The following is a 20282-nucleotide window of genomic DNA, read 5'->3' on the forward strand; positions in this document are numbered from 1 at the left end:
CTGTGAAATTTACAGTATGGAAAATTAGCTGTGAAACTTAACAGCATCTGAAATTCCCACTATCTCTAAGGTGTTAGCTGTGAAATTTACAGTTAAGAAGGAAAACTAACAATTGTTTTCAAATCTACCTCGATAAATGTAGAGACTAACTTACAGGCATATACAGTACAAAGTCCGAAATCTGGACTGGTTGGGACTTCGGCGATTCTGGATTTGGAATTTTTTCGGATAACAGATCATCAATTTAAATCTGGTAAGATGGCATGCAGAAATTATACAATTAAAAACATAAAATCGTAATTTATGAAATAAAGAACAGTTATGATCTAAAGGGTATCAAAATTTACAAAAAAAAAAAAAAAAAAAAAAAAAAAAAAAGCTTAATATTTATTTTTTTACTTTATTAAACAGTTCTTCCAATATAAGTTGTTTAAGATGCTTCCACAAAAAATTAAAAAAGTTCCTTTTTCTTTTTTCTTGTGTCATATACAGTGGACTTTCCAATGCCATACTCCTCGCATAATTTTGAGACTAATATACCTTTATCCATTTTTTGTAGTAATATTACTTTTTGTTTAATGGACATAAAAACATGGTTTCGCTTTGTAGATCCTTTGCAACTCCAGAATTGGAAACTCTTTTCAACATAATCGAAAGTTCAAGCTTAGTTTTTATAAAATTGACGTAATAATAACAGTCTGCAAAAAAAAAAAAAAGCTGGATCAAATTAGAAGATTAGGGAGCAGCACAGTCTGCTACATTAGCCAAGTTGTTTCGCTAAATTTTGTCTTGCTGCTATTGCATACTGAATTAAGCCTGAATTGTATTGGTTTAGGTCAGTGGTCGGCAATGTGCGGCTCCAGAGCCGCATGTGGCTCTTTGGCTCCTTAAGTGCAACTCTGGTACAAATATCCACGGAAGGAGCAATAATATTTTCATTAAAAAAAAAATTACATCTTATTTTGATAAATTAAATTTCTTCTATAAATCAATAACATGTATAATTTTTTGTTTCAGTAAAAAGATAGATAGGTAATTAAAATTTTATATTTTTATAAAAATATGTAACGAACATCGAGTTTAATTTTATTAGTTTTCGTAAATGTAAACATAAACCATGTACAAGATACCGACATTCGCGTGCATGCTTTTTATAAAGTAGTGAAGGTACAAATTGGCATCACAGAGCAGCAGTTGCAGTGTGAACAGTACAGTGTGTAAGATTTATGTCTCATTCAGGCGCTAAAGAAGAACTTTTAGGATTATTGCCACTCAAAGGTCAGACGCGTGGAGAAAATATCTCCAATGCTGTAATTGAGTGTATGGATAAACATCATATTCCCCTCGATAAAAATGTGTCGATTTCCATAGATGGGTAAAAGTATGACCGGCGTAAGAAAAGGGTTTGTTGCTATTTTGGAAGAAAAAATTAATCACGAGACACTTGTTTACCATTGTATCATTCACCAAGAGCCGCTTTGTGTGCAAACATTTCCGAAAGAAATTTGCAAAGTTATGGAATTAGTGATTACCATTATCAATTTCATTTTAGCTAAAGCTCTTAATCATTGCCAATTCAAAGAATTTTTATTTGAAATGGAGAGTGAGTACGCTGATCTTCTGCGTCATAACGAGGTACGTTGGTTATCAAGAGGGAATTCTTAAAACGTTTCACATCCCTTTTTCCGGAAATTAAAGCATTTCTCCCTGAGAAGGGTGTTCACTATCCAGAACTAACAGACGATCAGTGAATCCCAAACCTTTATTTCATAGAAGACGTTACGTCTCATCTAAATCAGCTTAATCGTAAACTACAAGGGAAAGGAAACTTAATTTTTTCGATGTTAGAAGAAGTAATAAGATTCGAAAACAAATTATCCATTTTTGCACAGGATTTTGAAAAGGAAACATTGTTTCACTTTCCGAGCCTGCTGAAGCATTGCCAAGAAAATAATTCCTCTATTGATAAACACCATTTTAAAACAATCATTTTAAATATGAGGGAAGCATTTATCAGCAGGTTTCAGGAATTTAATAACAGCAGAGCAACTTTAGCATTTGTCAAAAATCCTCTTAATGCTACGATAACAGAGCTGAAATTTTCTCCTTTTGAAATTGACATTGGTAGCTTTGAAATACAATTGCTGGATTTAAAAAACAAGGAGATATGGCGCTCTAAATTTGAACGTCTTTGTGTTGAATTGGAAATATTGGAGAAGAGAAAATGTGATCTTAGTTCACAACCCAAGTGGTCTGCTTTGAATGACCTGGAGAAGGAAGACATGATCATTTTCTATGCTTGGAATAGTATTCTTGATTCTTAGGATCAGCTGAAAAAGTTCGCATTTGCTGTTCTTTCCCTTTTCAGCTCTACATCTATATGCGAACAATCTTTTTCAAGCATGAGCATTATCAAAAGTCGTCCATTGAAATCGTCTTATTGATGAGAACTTGGAATGTCTTATTGATCAGAATTTGGATGTAGAAGTCGTCTTATTGATGAGAACTTGGAATCATGCCTAAAATTAAAAACAACAACACACAAACCTGACTTACTCAAACTTTCCAAGGAGATGCAAGCACATTGTTCGCATTAATAAATATTTATTAAGTATTAAATTTAGTTTTATTTAGTGTGATAAAAGTTTACTAAACAAGCATATTCGGCTCCCAATGTTTTTAAAAATTGTTGTAATGTTCATATTTGGCTCTTTGGCTAATAAGTTTGCCGACCACTGGTTTAGGTATTTACTATACCTACGTTTATTTCTTGCACATGCTTCAAACTAATCCGAGTCTTGAATAAATAACCTCCCACATATACTTAAGTCTTTATCTAGGGCCGGCGCTCGATTCTGCTAAAAAGCGCTTTCCCAAGTTCTAAATTTTCACCCTGCCTAAACTTTGGATCCCATTGCTTTCCCTAACTCATAAAAACTTCTCATCCCTTCATTTTGCCGCTGAATGCTTCCCCAAATTCCAAAAATTCCGTCTTCCCTAAATTCTGGCATCCAGTGGCGACATATTCTGCCGCTGCTTCTGGGTTTATGGCGAATAACATATCAGTTATTCTTAATTAAAATAGCACTAAATATAATCTTTTGGCCTATGAGTTTCATTAAAAAATGTATTTTTAGCATATGAAAAGAAATTTTTGTTGAAGTTTTCCTCGTGAATATTTCTTAGAGCATTTAAAAATCTATAATCATCGCCAAGCGTAATGTTAGCATAAAAGGTTGCCATACTCTTGTTATTCAATTACTAATATAAAAAGGTTTAGACATAAGAGCATCAGTTATTACTGAAGCTGTCATGTATTGATAAACATGCGGTGATGAAAGCAAAATATAATAAATAATGACTCGACAGGTCGGTGTCAGGGACATAAAATTGGTGAATGTTTCGGTTTGAGATGTATGCAAAACTAGTTATTTTATTTAGTGCCTAAAAAAATTAAGAATCGGAATTTTTAAGTGAAAATCTCCACATGTTTTATTATGAAAGGAAAAATCAAACGCGGATGCATAAAGCATTAAAAAAATTTTTTAAAAAATGTTTGTGGCTTTGAGGTCCGGATTTTAGATCATTTTGGATAATGGATGTCCGGATTTAGGACTTTGTACTGTATACTTTTTATTGAAACAAAGTAGGATATTAGTAAATTTTAATCAGGAATCAATAAGAGCTAAAACTAAAGATTTTTTAAGGGTATCCAAAAGAAAAAATAAAAAATGGAATAGTCGTTTCAAGAAGTAAACAGTGTAGAACCATTATCAAGTGAGTGATGAGAAAACCATTGTTTTTAAAGCCAGCACAAGAAAACTTTGATCCTAATTACGATGAAGCAGAGATTATTAAGATACGATATGCTGAAGGTGTGGTACAAGGAGAAAAAAACATTTGATATGTTGGTTAACAGATCAGTGCACTTATTATATGCAGTTGCTAGTTGATCGGAAAGCTAATGACTGCATATAATTAGATAGATGAGTTCTTATAATATAATGCCCTTACGTTTTAAAACAAATTAATATGAAAAAGATTTTGAAAATGCAAAAATTAATTTTACATCTTTTAAAGTGCTTTTTATCCTTCTTTGTTATATACCTCATTTTACTCCATTAAAATGTTAAAAAGAAACTGCTTGTTTTCTACTCCTTTTAATTCTGCTTTCTTAGTCTAATTATTTTCTTTTATGATTTGAAATCCACAATATTCTAAAATCTGAACAACCTCTGGTATGAAGCTGTGAGGACTGGCTGCCTTCTAAGCCCCGTTCACAAGAGCAGATTCGACCAGCAGCGAAAACCGATTTTTCCAACGCGTCCCATTCACATGGCAAACAAGCATTAACTGCCTCTCAGAATTAGAGGTAAAACTTGGTTGAATATATCTACCTCTCTGGGGCAGGGCAAATGGAGAGATTTCCCATACTGCATTGTGCAATTGCACCGTTCACAACGTGCATACAGATTTTAGCAAACAGCATGGCTGACATGCAACTGACTGCTCGCTGGACTGTCAGCGAAACAATTGCTTTGATAGATATCTGGGGATGCGGTATCATTGAAAAAAATTAGATGAAAATGTACAAAATACAGAAATTTGTAAACAAGTTCAGACAAGTTTATCTGATGCTGGGTATTCCAGACATACCATTCAAATTAAAATTAAAGATGCACATATTGACTTTAACATGATGATGACTTTTTTTATTATTATTTAAGAACATATGAATATTATTAAATGGTTTCGTAAGACAAAAAGCTGAAAAAAATTTTTGCCAGTATTTTTTCTTAATTTAAATTTTTGGAAGAAATGTTTAATAAATAAAATTGTAGGAGAAGACTACTACAATTTTCAATGTTCTCCCTCCAATTTTTTATTGTATTTATTATAGTGTTCTTAATAACCTTAAGGATTGATTTTGAAATTAATGAATTAGTTTTTGAGAAAAATTAAAAACATGTTTTTATGTAAAAACTTTGAAACAAATACGATCTGAATCGCATTTTCACTTCAAATAATTTTTCTTTTCAGTATTAAAAAACCCATTCTTGTAGCTATAAAGCATTTTAGATAAGCGGTAAAAATATTAAATAATTTAGTCCATATCAATATAAGTTTTAGGACATTAAGTAAAAGGATTTATCGAAAAAAATGCAAACTAAGAAAACACAGTTTAAAGAATATAAACTGTCTAAATGGTCATAAAATCATTTCAAATTTTTTAAAAAAATTTTATTACTGAATTTCAATATATATATACAAGGGTTGGAACTTTAATAGTGGCAACACAGCGGCTAAAACGCTACGCAACAAATTGGATGTTGCTATGTTGGATAAAAATTGATTGTGCCAGAGGTCATACAGCACGACAGTATCATCAAGGGCTTTAAGAGGCTAGCGGGAAATCTGCATTGCCTTACAGAACCATAGCAAGATGGGTGAAAGCATTCAATGAAGGACAACAAAACGTGGCAGACATGCTGCAGCCAGGTCGTCCGAGTGTCAGCGATGCAGACGTTCAAGCTGTTGCCGCACTAATGGACAGTGATCGCCGCCAAACGATTCGCCAGCTGGCCGGACAAACAGGATTAGCGCATATGACTGTGCTGCACATTCTGAAGGAATGCCTGTCCATGAGAAAAATTGCTTCACGATGGGTTCCACATCAATTGACGGAAATGCAGAAATGGCTATGATACAATGCTGCCCAAACCCACCTGGAGTGCTATGAGCGCAAAGGAGATGCTTTATTACGCCGTATCATTACACTGGATGAGACTTGGGCCCGATCGTACCAGCCAGAACTGAAACGTCAATCAAACGAATGGCGTCATCACTGATCACCACGACGTTCGAAATTTCGTCAGAACCCCAGCAATGTGAAAGTTATGGTGATTCTCGTGTACGACTGTGATGGTGTCATCCTAACGCATACCGTTCCCCCACAGCAGACCGTCACTGCGCAGTATTACTGCTCATTTTTGGAGCACAATCTCTGACCAGCTTTGAGAAAAAAACGGCGACACTTTCTGCAGAACGTTCCTTTCATTTTGTCTGCTCGGCCGCATGCAACGCAAGCTGTGACTGTTTTGTTCAAGCGATGAGGCTGGAAAGTGCTTTACCATCCACCATACTCCCCAGATCTAAGCCCTTGTGATTATGACTTAATTCCTAAGATGAAGGAACCATTTCGTGGCACTCGCTTCCAAACTGTTCCTGAGATTCTTGCGGCAGTAGACCGGTCCATTCAAACTATCAACAAAACATGCGCTGCTACAGGTATTCTGCGACTTCCACATCGTTGGAAACAGGTTGTACACAATGCTGGCGACTACATTGAAGGACTGTAAAACATGGTGACATGAATCACTTTTGTATTTCTTGTAAATAAATAGTTGCCACTATTAAAGTTCCAACCCTCGAATATATATATATATAATAAAGTTTAGTGCTATTCAACTGGTTAATATTAACATAAACTACAAGCTTTTATTTAAAATCTTTGTAAAACAGGTTCAAAATAATTTTAATATATGAATTAATTATAATAACATATTTAAAATATTTATAATCAATAACTAAAAATTTATAATTAATATTAATAATATTAATTTTTCGTTTTATTCATTTATTCAAAAAGCAAAGTTTGAAATTTTAACAGCCACAAATCATTTTATTTAGAACCGTTCAGCAGCGTAGGTGACTTCTTTTCTTCTTTTAAGCATTTGATCTTGTACATAAATTGCATTTTAAATTAATTTAGGTGTATTTTCATTAATTAAAGAGTTAATGGCTCTCCAATGGCATTCTATAGCAATAGTAAACAATTTAAAAAAAAAAAAAAAAGATGTATGCAAACATTACAAATCCGCCAATCCGTTTGTTCTTTTCACGTATGAGACATCATTGCTCGCAGTGGCTCCTGGGTTAACCCTTTGAAGGGCACTGGTATATAATAGTATATACTCGATGTTTGTCAATTTTTTAACTGCCTAAAAATAGCTCATTTTTCTACGCCAAAAGCTGTAATCATAAGTTTCTACTGTTTTCTTTTGATTCTAAATGGCAGCACTACCCTATGAATGCTCAATATTTTGCAGTTATGAAATTAATATACCTCTTCTAAAGGTATCTTGTTTGAATATTCATAAATTCCATTGTTGGGTAGGAAAAAATTCACAATCTTCAAATATATGATGCACACATGCTGAACCTTTTATATTTACTGCATTTCAATCAAAATTGATAATTAAAAGAAGATTATCTACACGTTTTTAATACCGGTATATAATATATATTGGCACCCCTACTAAGGTACCTTGCCAATAAATGGTAGCACCAGGCTTCTCCTTCTCTATTCTATGAGAGTACAGGATTTCTTTACATTATAATAGTTTATGATGCAATATTTTGCTTATGATTAATTTACCAGTTGATTAGGATCCAGTATTATGTTCATGGATGTATGGGAAGTCTACTGACCCTGTCCTAGGTCTCAATACAAGCATATTAGTTTTGTTTCATTCCTTGTTTACAATACTCGAGTTTCTCATTCGTCTCTGTTTAGCTAAAATTTTAATTTCAGCCCTTTCCTACAAGAAAGACTCATCTGGCGTCAAAAAAAGCAACACAACTGTAGAGGTTAAATGTGGCATTGTTAGCCCCCCAAATACACCAGTTGTTTCAGGTTTTCCAAAATCTCAGAATGCAGCAAAAATGACAGATGACGGACAACAAATCTGTCACGCAGTGGTCATGCTATCTCCAAAAAGGAACTGTGATAATGTCACACAATGGGAAAGCTCTAAAAGTACGGGAAATCAAAATGCACTTTAGGTCCAATTCTTAGTGCAATAGAAAAAATGACGATTTGAAAGCATGCTTTTAATGCTTTCACACGTAACACATCCAACTTCAGTACTACGGTTTACCGCAAACCTTCATCGGTTTGCCTTCCACCACACTTTAAATCATGTCATCCGACTAAACAAAAGTTAGCTTCATTTTATTCCTATGTTTTCCGTGCTCTTCAAGTTTGCTCCTCCAAACTAGCCCTTGATGAAGAACTAAAGTATTTAAAAGCAATAGCTATTGACAGGGGCTTTCCACCCAACATTATTAATCAAGCAGTTAAAAAATTCTCATCTCAACACACTAAAAGGCACAATTTTGTTTTAGGAGATTATAAAAATTCTGTTATCATTCCCTTCTTTCCATCAATTAGCTATAAAGTTGCACATATTTTGCAGAAATTTAACTTTCGGGTTGTTTATTCTCCCATTAATAAAATTCCGAGTTCCATACTCAAGGACCCCATTCCGGATATGAATTCCTGGGGTATTTATAGGATTCCTTGCCAGTGTGGTTTAATTTACATTGGCCAAACTAAGAGAGCCTTAAAATTTCGCGTCAAGGAACATGAGGCATATGTTAGAAAAAAGGAAACACAGAAGTCTTCTGTTGCTCAACATTGTTGGTCCGAAAACCACACTTTCAGTTTTTCTGCTGCCAAAATTATTCAAAAAACATCTTCCATTGGAGAACTGGATTTTCTAGAGGCATTTCACATTCATAAAAATCTTTCTGTTCTAGTTAACGATCCTAATTCCAATCCAAATTTGCCTTCGGCCTTTAAAGAAATTATGTTTTAGTTCTGGTTTTACCAACAGATGGCGCCACTTGCTTATTCTTGTCCAGGGTTTCTTATCTTATCTAATCATTATTTCCTATCTTGTTCATTTGCGGTTTTGCAGCTGAAGATGGTGGTTCGGTAAAACCATCGAAACTAGTCCTGTGAAAACTTTGTAAATATAACGCTGATTTTTGTTGTTTGATTTCTGAATTAGCATGCTTTTATTCTTTAGGTCTTTGTTAATTTTAGATGAGATACTAAAGAATACAAGAATAATTTTCCCCTTGGATTAGGATACAAGTACCTGGTTTAGTCTTCACAGCTGGTGAATTGAGGGAAATATTTCTAAGGCCAGTTTTAGATGCAAAACAAATTATCTTTGGAAGGGGAAAAAAAGCGGGAAATATTTGAGTTTTTTAAGTTTTGATTGAAATAAGAGCTTTGAGATGTATCACATAATAAAATCGTTTAACAGCTTTTCTTCTTGAACAAAATGATATATTTTTTATATATTATCTAAAGCATAAAATATAATAACTTCAAAAATGCAACATAATTTTTCGGCTGAGACATAGTGTTTCATTTAAAATTTTTTTAAAAATTTTTCGCCTGAGTAACATTTATACTATCTCAATTACAGCATGATACGGTTTCTGCATGCAGCAATGCATGCAAATTTGCTAAAACTTTTCCTAAAATGATAATATTGAATTTAAATCACTTTTAAAATCTTTATACCCATATTTTACATAAGTATATTCAGTTAAGTGGCATCATCAAAGTGCGAAAAACATAAAATTTATTTTCTAATTTTAAATTTCTAGTGAAATTTTAAACATTTAATGCCTTCAGACTTACAACACTGTACTCAAGCACCCATCTGTATAGATGCACATCAAAAGTTTGCAGAAATAGATGAAGAAAACAAAAATTAACAATTGGCAGCTACCTGGGAAAAAATGTCGTACAGGAGCACCGGTATAAAATGTATACCAGCTCTCAAAATTCAGGATTTCACTCTAGATCTTTTTGAAGTCTCAATTTTGTGTCCTAAGGGTCTATAAGATACAATTCATTCAAAATTTTACCACAATTTAAATTATTTTACATACCGCCGCTCAAAGGGTTAAGGGATGGAAGAAGATATACATCTGAACTGGTCCTGAGAATGAAACTGTTTCATATCCCCATTTCTCCCTAATACAAACGGTAGCTGTGTGAAAGAGCATCACATGTGAACAGGGCTCTATATTAGCAAATAGCTACAGTAACCTTTCACTGCAATCACCTCTAAAAGTGACCTCTTTAATCATAAATTCTGAGTTTTTTTTTTTTTTTTTTTTGAAATTATGCATGAATCATTTAAAAATGTGTAATACTTTAAAAAAAAGCTTATATTTCACAGATAATCTGATAAAATTTTAAATTTTTGTAAATTTTTCAAAACAGCCCTGCATTACCAAATATAGTTAAACTGAACATCTTTAATTTCCTATTAGATTTGGATGTTACTTTTTTATGCTACATATTTCGAAATGAGTAAAAATATCTATAGTTATTTGCATACTGTGTTATTTCAATATTTCATTGGAAATGCACTTTTAGTTTCTCAATCTGCATTTACTTGAACTTAAAACCGATGCAGGAAGAAAATACAGTCAAAAGTCGTTAATCCGGACTCGTCGGGACTTCGGCGATTCCGGATTATCGATTTTTCCGGATTATAGATCATCAGTTTAAATCGCGTAAGATGGCATGCAGAAATTCTAAAATTAAAAATATGAAACCGTAATTTATGAAATAAAGAACAATTATGATCTAAAGGGTATCAAAATTTACAAAAAAAAAAGCTTAATATTTATTTGTTTACTTTATTAAACATTTCTTTCAATGTAAGTTGTTTAAGTTGCTTCATTTTATGTGATAATACTTTCTTTTTAATTCTATAAACAGACATAATTTTTTGTTCACTTACAAAGTTCCGCTGTTCAAGTCCCGTTAATTGCTGTGCCGAGAATACTGACTAACTTGTCAATCGAAATTTTTTCGTTTTCACTAACCTCTCTGTCACATTCTTCACGTCTTTATCCATTTTTTGCAGCAATTCAACGTTTTGTTTGATGGACATCGAAACATACTTTCGTTTTGTACGATCCTTTGGGAGCTCCAGAATCAAAAATTCTATTTGACATAATCGAAAGTTCAAGTTTACTTTTATAGTATTGCTCTTACAGTCTGCAAAAAATAATAAGCCGGATCCAATTCGAAAATTAAGGAACAATGCAATCATCAACATTAACTGAAATAGATAATTAGATAATTTTAGCTTACACCGTCCGTTATACATAAAACGCGCACGCGAAAACGTATTCTGCGCTTGCGCACACGCAAATGCGCAGTCGTAAGAGGTCTCACGCGCACGCGTAAACGCCTATGCGCATGTGTCAACGCGGCGCATGCGCAGAAAGTTTTTAGCTTTGAGGTCCGGATTATAGATCATTCCGAATTATGGGTGTCCGAATTAACGACTTTTGACTGTATATAATTGATTCCAAACACACAAAAATAAAGCTATTAAGTTAAAATTAACTGCTAAATCTCTATACTTGAGGCAAAACAAACAAAGCAAAACATTTTTAGTCATCAAAAGCAACTTTCCCTCAGGATTTGCTATGCTTTAAGGATTTCCTTTTGACAGACTTAGGCCACAACACAGAGTTTTACATTGCAATTTGCCTTTGAAATTAATTATAATCACGTACTTTATGCTTTATTTATGTTATTTATACATATATATTTAAATGTGGATTGCTGTTAAGTTTTTGTAAATATTGCTACTTTTGCAAGCTCAAATAACTTAACAGGAAACTTAGTTGACTCCCAAAGTCTGGTAAAATTAAAGAAACACTGAATTAAATTTATAATTCCTTACTTTATATATAAACCTACATATACATTCATTACTTTATAGATGAAATTTTTGGTGAGGTAGCATCTTTTATTATCTCCCCATACTTTTTTATAATTCAACTCCTTTTCTTCTCGTTTTCTTTCATATGACCATTGTTACAGTTCTAGTAATTCCCGAAGCAGCACAGACAATCTTCACAAGCGGGAATGCAAATATCATTTTCACATCGAAATCATAGTGGTCTGCTCACTAATCAACACCAAAACCATCATGAACTACTCTTTATTTTCCCTGTAGTCCATATGCTTCTGCAGTAAACAGAGGCTCAGAAAGCCCTCATGGATCTGATGGCTAATTGCTCAAAATGGGCATATTAATGAAATACATGTTAGCTGAACTCGAAAGATTTTGCAGAAAAAATCTCCTATATTAAACCAATTATAATACTACAGTGAAGAAATTTAGTGGGATTTATTACTATTTATTTCCTTTTGCTACAAAAATAAAAAGCCTTTTACAAGCCCGCCTTCATTGCAATTATTAAATTAGAAATATCCAAAACAGAGACCATAAGAAAGTATTTTTAAAAATATATTTCACATTCTACTTGATATGAACCTTAATTTTTGTTTGCTTGGGATCAAAACAATCTTCAAATCGTATGCTGTATCCGACTAAATGACCAAGAAGAGCTCCCTTCTCATCTGCAACTCTGGATGCTAACTGGAAAAAAAAGTAAAACAGTATCATTTTGTGTGGGGGAAAAAAAAAAAGTAAAAAGGTTGGACATGAAAATAAAAGAATTTTTCTTTCAACATGAAAAGTGTTTACATATAAATGATGATGTAACCAATGATAACAAAAAGCTATCATTTATTGCATAATAAAAATCATGGCTAACAAAAATAATGCTATTAGTGTGGCAGACGTTTGCCAAAAACACTGCAGAGAAAATTATGGCCAACCAAAATAATGCTATTAGTGCGGCAGATGTTTGCCAAAAACATTGCAGAGAAAACAATGCAAGATGAAAACGTTGTGATACAAAATATTGTGGGAGAAAAGAAAGCAAAGAGAAAGCATTGCAGTTCTTAAACATGGCGGTACAAAATATCATCATCGAAAATAAAGCTGTTAAAAAACTTCACTGTTAGAAACATTGTTGTCGAAAATATCATGGTAAAAAATTAAGTACCTACAAATCATCAAATGATGATAACAATGCGAACATGCATTTTTCAGGTTTTAAAAGCTGTAAATGCATTTTTGTACCTACAAAATTGAGAATGCAAAAAGGGGAAGAGCGATATTTTTACATTGATGTTTTATATTTTTGAATGAACTAATAAATTTTTTCTGAAAAAATAAGGAGACTTAAGCATTTAAAAATTGAAAATGAGTAGAAAATTAATGCAACTTATAGATCTTAATAGAATTTTAAATTTACATAGTGAATTAATAAAGGTCATTAATAAATTAATCTTTTTTTATAAAGTTTTACTCATAATGTTTTATTAAAAATACAGTTTAAAAATGTTTAATAAAAGGAAGAAAAATAACTGCATGAGGTTAATTCTATAAAAATTGCTTAGTTAATTATCATATTGCTTTCTTTCACATTTATTAATCTTATATTGTTTTGGTGAAAATTATATCTTGTTTTATTTCCATTTATTTTTAAAGTGTTGCTAACATTTTTTGCAGTTCCAAACCTTTATGCAAATATGCGTTTACAATTTTTAAAACCTGAAAAATGCATGTGTTCAATGTTGTTGTCACATGATGATTCGTAGGTGCTTTATGCTTTACCATGATATTATTGATGATGATGATTTTAAATTGCGAAGTTTTTGAACCGCTTTATTTTTTATGACGATATTTTGTACCATGATGTTTTAGAACTGCAATGTTTCTTCTTTGCTTGCTTTCTCCTATGATGTTTTGTACCATGATGTTTTCGCTTTGCATTGTTTTCTCCATGATGTTTTCGTCTGCAATGCTTTCTGATGTAACCAGTGTGGCAACATCATAAAATAATACAGTCAAAAGTCGTTAATCCGGACTCGTCGGGACTTCGGCGATTCCGGATTATCGATTTTTCCGGATTATAGATCATCAGTTTAAATCGCGTAAGATGGCATGCAGAAATTCTAAAATTAAAAATATGAAACCGTAATTTATGAAATAAAGAACAATTATGATCTAAAGGGTATCAAAATTTACAAAAAAAAAAAGCTTAATATTTATTTGTTTACTTTATTAAACATTTCTTTCAATGTAAGTTGTTTAAGTTGCTTCATTTTATGTGATAATACTTTCTTTTTAATTCTATAAACAGACATAATTTTTGTTCACTTACAAAGTTCCGCTGTTCAAGTCCCGTTAATTGCTGTGCCGAGAATACCGACTAACTTGTCAATCGAAATTTTTTCGTTTTCACTAACCTCTCTGTCACATTCTTCACGTCTTTATCCATTTTTTGCAGCAATTCAACGTTTTGTTTGATGGACATCGAAACATACTTTCGTTTTGTACGATCCTTTGGGAGCTCCAGAATCAAAAATTCTATTTGACATAATCGAAAGTTCAAGTTTACTTTTATAGTATTGCTCTTACAGTCTGCAAAAAATAATAAGCCGGATCCAATTCGAAAATTAAGGAACAACGCAATCATCAACATTAACTGAAATAGATAATTAGATAATTTTAGCTTACACCGTCCGTTATACATAAAACGCGCACGCGAAAACGTATTCTGCGCTTGCGCACACGCAGAAAGTTTTTAGCTTTGAGGTCCGGATTATAGATCATTCCGAATTATGGGTGTCCGAATTAACGACTTTTGACTGTATAAATTGTATAAAATTTTGATATAAGTTCAACAACTATGCTTTTATTGCTGTTTAAAATTAAACATATTACGCAAATTTCATTTTTTAGTATTAAATTGTCTTTTCTGCATAAAAGTTTGGAAGCAATGGCTAAAACATTGTCAAACACTGCCATTGACAAACATTTTATTAGATGCCTAATGAAATTTCTAGTAAAGATTGCATAACACATTGTTTAGTAGACCCATTCTTTTCAACAAGAATATTGAGTGAGAAATTCAATAGATTTATATTTACATAGTTTTTAGCAGTGTCTAAAAGCACAAATATATGAATCAGAGTGAGCTGGTACTTCTAAACATTTTCATTTTCATAAATTTTATTTTTACATTGTGAAAGTTACTGGATATCTTGTATAACAACTGAGATATTTGAAATTAACATTAATCAGTGATTCTAATTCACATTTATTAATTTGACTGGATCAAATGAAAATTGGTACGTAACCTATTGTCTTATCGACTGTTAAACTGTCACAAAGTAGTGCAATTTAGTGCCAATAGTGGATATAAGAATTATATAATTATAGAAAGGTATGATATAACAACACATTCATAGAATATTTCGTTTGAAATAACTCCAATTGATACTTTATACTCATGTTTTATTTATGTGAATAACAATATAAATTAGATGTTATTACTTAATTTTTTCTTGCATTTTGAAAAAAATTACTAAAATTTGGACCTACCTTTTACAGAAAAGTAAGCAGTGGATTATTTTCATAGTTATCGGATCCTACCATTAAAAAGGATGTGTATTAATGGACATGATTATGGTCAGCTGAATATAGCTGATAAAAGAATAATAGATTGGAGCAATCACCTTAGCAAGTCTGTACTGAAGCATTCTAAGCAGAAATTCCATTAAAATCAGAAGGCCTAACAAAATAGTAGACATCAGAGAAAGCATTTTTACGAAGTGCAAGAATGAAACAGGCAGGCCCGTGCCAAGCCTAATCGGCGCCGTCAAGCAAATGTCTAGCGAGCGCCTTTATGTACTGATGATAGTACAGGGGCATTGCTTATGGTTAACATTTAACATAAAGCATTATTGACATAATAACATAATAATATGAAAAACAAACAAAAAAAAATTAGACTTTATCTTTTGTTTAAATATGCAAACATTTTGTGCTTTGTTAAAACCCACACTCAAACATATGTATTGAAGAATTATACATACATTTATGTTATAAAAAGGCGCCCAACGTGTTTAGTGGTTAGCGTTGCCGACTGCCATGCCGAAAGGCCTGGGTTCAAATCCCGGAGAAGACATGGATCTTTGTAAATGTATAGTTTCCGTGTGGCATGGGGACACTCCAAATATGCGAGGCGAATGTCCTTAAAAAAATTTGGTGGTAGGGAAAGATGGGTGAGAGATGCTAAGAACCATCCCCCATTAAAATTGGGGGCAAAACTGAGCTAAATTGCACTGTCACCTGCCGACGACAGGCGTATCTTACACTCCATGCCACCAGGAATTTCGTGGGCTTGGGCTAACTATAGGTCAGACAATTGGGCATTAGTCAACAACACCACCAACAACATGTTATAAAAAAGTAACACTGCAAGCGAAGCGAAATATACCAATTATATATTGGTATATATATTTGGTAAATTGCTGAACACTATTTATTATCTTAAAATTAAAGCAAATTAATATACATATCTAATAAGTTTTCACTGACATTTATTTTACTTGCTTTGCATGTGACGTTGTCATTTCGTCTGCTACTTATTTAAAATTTTCACATTGTTCTATGTCTTAAAATTAGAAATTAAAGTTAATGACCTAAAACTTCAATAGTATATATTACAGTACAAGTGAAAAAATTGACAGTTTAACTCACAAGTGTGTCGGATTTGCGCACTGCTTATGGTGTGCCTACAAAATTTTCGTAAATATTATGGGGGTCCTGGGGTCGGGAAAAAACTCTCAGTGATAAAGAGCGGTCACGAATGAAAAACGTTTAAGAAATACTCACTTTTTCAGAAGTAAGGTAAAATATTTTTAATAGTAAAAATATTTTACCTTACTTCTGAAAAAGTGAGTATATCTTTAACCAGGGTTTCTTAAACGTTTTTTATGCAATAGTTCTTATAAAAGTTATTTTCTAATTTTATTTTTAATATAAAATTAGAAAATAACTTTTACTAAACTAATATACTTAAACTAATATGTTTACGGCTGCGAATATGCGTGTGCGCATGTGCATAATAGCATAATACGTTTACGCTTGCGCGTTTAGTGTATAACGGACGGTATAAGCTAGGCTAAAATTATCTAATTCAGTTAATGTTGCAGATTGCGTTGTTCCTTAATCTTCGAATTGGATCCGGCTTATTATTTTTTTCAGACTGTTAGAGCAATTTTATAAAAGTAAGCTTGAACTTTCGATTATGTCAAATAGAATTTCCGATATATATTTACTAATATGTAAAGGATCTACCAAGCGAAAGTATGTATCGAAGTCCATTAAACAAAAAGTGGAATTGCTGCAAAAAATGGATAAAGGCATATCCTTTGTTTATTTAACCATTCCGAAATCTGTTTATCAATTTCACGCTGCTCTGCCGGGGGGGGGGACGTTGCAGCGTGCAATGAACTGGAAGTTGATCTGTCAGCACTATCCTTATCTTCAGGGCAGATGTTTTTATTTTAATTGGCTTATAATTCCTTACTAAATGTAGCATTTCATCTCAATGTACTCCGTCATTGATATGATTTAAATCAAATTCCTCGTCATTATAATTCGCTTCCGATAGCCAAAAAAGTGACACAGAGGTTATTGAAAATGAAAAAATTTCGATTGACAAATTAGTCGGTATTCTGGACACAGCAATTATAGGACTTGAACAGGTAAATTTTGTAACTGAACAAGAAATTATATCTGTTTATAGAATTAAAGAGAAAGTATTATCACATAAAAATGAAGCAACTTAAACAACTTACATTGAAAGAAATGTTTATGACACTGATAATAAACCAAATTCCAAATTTGGGCTTCCAGATGCCCATATTCGGTGGAGGATTACGTCATTCACAATTTGATGGCTCCAGGTACCGGTGTTTAATCAGAATGCAAGAAACATACATACATTTGTACAGATTCTTCATTATTTAATCTCTTTAAATATAACACAGGGCAATAATATTTGAAGGTAACAATTTGAAAAGTGAAATGGACATTTAACGTTTTCAACGCAAAATGCCAAAACGAAATTGATAGTCCTTCAGGGCTAATAAATATAAAGATACAAATAAAAATTAATAAATTATTAAATTAATTTTAAATATTTAAATAAAAGAAAAATATCGAACCTTGTTTTATTTGGAACTCCAACTGGACTTAAATTTCAAACAAAAACAAAGGAATTAGCTCAGCTTGTCCCCTGGCTGAGTTTAGAAATTTGGACCCTAAATACACAGTACAACATACAATTTCAAGGGGGGGAGCCTTCTTTTTCCAGCACACCAGTGGAAAAAAGTAAAACGATTAAAACGCTACTAATGAAAATAGACAGAATGCTAGAAACAATATGAGAGTATGGAAAGACATTTCAATGCAGAATTGTAGCTTCAAAAATAGAGAAGAGTCTAACGCTTTCTGACAGTGATGCCCTGCCAATATAATTCTAGCTATCAAGAAGAATGTGACCAGACAAAAAAATTTCCCCCTGAATCCGATCTGATAACAACATACGAACAAATGCAAGGTCTGCATAAGTGACAATATTTGTCCCCCATATTTCGTTATAAGAGTTCAAGTCTGCAGAAGCTCTGCAGTGAGAGGTCACTAGCACTGGACATGGAAGACCAAAATAATCACTGATAATACTTTCAGGAACAAAACATTTTACCCGCATTCATAAATTTATAGCACTATCTGGAAAATAAGCCTTTGATACGTGGATGGGGATTTTCTTTCAAAAAATTCTTAACCCACATCAAAATGTTTCTTTCTCAAACAAAGACGTGCATGAATTAGGAAGTTATAATCAATTTTAGAGGTACATTTATCTTTAAATCAAAATTTGTCTGCCGAAACTGTGCTTCTCTTACATAAAGAAGTACTGCAGCCCTTTTATTTAGGGTTCCGGCATGCTCCAACTAGAATTGTGATTTATCTCATAAACTGAGAAGTACAGAAGTACTGCAATTTAAGTTCAAACATAAATGCCACAATTTTTACTGTTGACTAAAGGTTCTTCCCGATTCCAGATGCATACTGACTTCTGCTCAAGGACCAGATCACTATGGATTAAACTTTAAGACTAGTCTTCCTCAACTAGTTAATCATGAGCATTATATACTCATGTACCATGAATTCTTAATAGTAGTTACAAATTAAAATCAAATTCAATTCTTTTAACACCAACCTTCTACAGTTCAGAAAGTAATTAATGCATATATTTTAATTCTTTAAGAAATTTTCAGTTGAGAAGATTTATCTAAATTTAAATCTGAATTATTTACAAACACTAGTATAGTATTTCTTCAAAAATATTCAAACATCGCAAAACAAAATGTTGTACTAATTAGTGAAATTTTTTTGGTTTTAAATAATTCACTGTGATACATTACATTTCTTTCCTGTTATTTTCCATTGCTTGGTGTCATGTTTAAAGTGACAGTTATTAGTATGACTTCAAAATTTACTCATCCACTAATGAATGCTCTTTTTTTCCCCCACTGAAAACAAATTTAAAGGAAATTTTCAAAAAATAAATAAATAAAAACTTAAATTATGTATTACACCAAGCACAAACAATAACTGTGAAAACACCTTGCAGCAACTGTACTAAATACACTTCTTATGAATGCATGATGGATAAGCATATTTTCAACTTATCATGATGAAGATATAATTTGAATTTTGTCACAGAACTGTCAAAATTTTGGAGCATCTGCAATTTAATAGAGCAATAGGAATACATTCCTTTATGAAGTTGACAGTTGAGCTGAAAGGTAATTATTAACAATACTAATGACATATGTATAAACACATTGAATTTTAGTAATACAAATTTTAATTAATCTTAGAAAAATTTCAACTTTGATCTATATCTTTTTGAATGGTTAATTTTAATTAGTAGCTGAGGAAATGAATCATAACAATAATGAAATTGGGGATAAATGCAGGCTCACTGAAAACTTATTAAAATAGTTATATAACATGCTTTGTTACATTAATACTTAATAAAATTACCATGTATTTTCAAGTATTAGCCAAGGATTTTCTGGAACTTTTTCTAAAACTAAATTACTTGGGTCGGCTTATATACAGGTCCACTATTCTAGTAAAAAACTTAGGTATTTTTCTGTCAGCTGAGCATAAGTGTTAAATCACTAAATATCACACTTTTTTTTTTTTTTTTAAAAATTTCTTTAGTTTTATATTTCTTAATTTTATCGAAAAAATTTAGGCTAGAGTTGACTTTAAAGGTACCCCTTGTATTATCGTGAAGTTGTTGTTTCATTTATCGTGAAGTTATTGTTTCACTTATCGCCAACCTGTTGTTTCGCTTATCGCCAATTTGTTGTATCATTAATGATAACCTGAGTAGTTGAATACTATGGAAACCCTATAATTATGTAATCGTTTGCATTATTCTGGAAAATTTTGAATTATGGGAAGTTTTGCAAGGGCTTTTTTGGTGTGTGTTGCTTAGGAAGTACATTGCTTGTTTCATTGCTTAGACGGTACAATGGCTGAATGTAGTAGGATTAATTTGAAGTTTCTGTATGATTTAAATGAAAGGGGAAAAGTGCATTAATTGACTGGTGTGTAAATGAAGGTTTACTTAGTAGCCATAATCCGGAACTACATAGTATA

General features: G+C 32.3%; 1 protein-coding gene across 6 annotated transcripts in view; it reads right to left on the reverse strand.

The window, feature by feature from the left end:
• LOC118202617 (putative ATP-dependent RNA helicase DHX35) overlaps positions 1-20282 on the reverse strand; it is a 109298-nt gene that overhangs the window by 65485 nt on the left and 23531 nt on the right. For 3 of the 6 annotated variants that reach the window (XM_085827574.1, XM_085827552.1, XM_085827546.1), the window contains one exon: positions 12171-12275. The exons of the other annotated variants lie outside the window; for them this stretch is intronic. In XM_085827574.1, the coding sequence (XP_085683700.1) occupies positions 12171-12275 (105 nt within the window). The remainder of the gene's footprint in view (positions 1-12170; positions 12276-20282) is intronic. 6 annotated transcript variants of the gene reach the window in all.

This window comes from Stegodyphus dumicola, chromosome 1 (assembly GCF_044657685.1).
Source record: "Stegodyphus dumicola isolate Sdum_Otavi_A_Nest chromosome 1, ASM4465768v1".
Lineage (NCBI taxonomy): Eukaryota > Metazoa > Arthropoda > Arachnida > Araneae > Eresidae > Stegodyphus > Stegodyphus dumicola.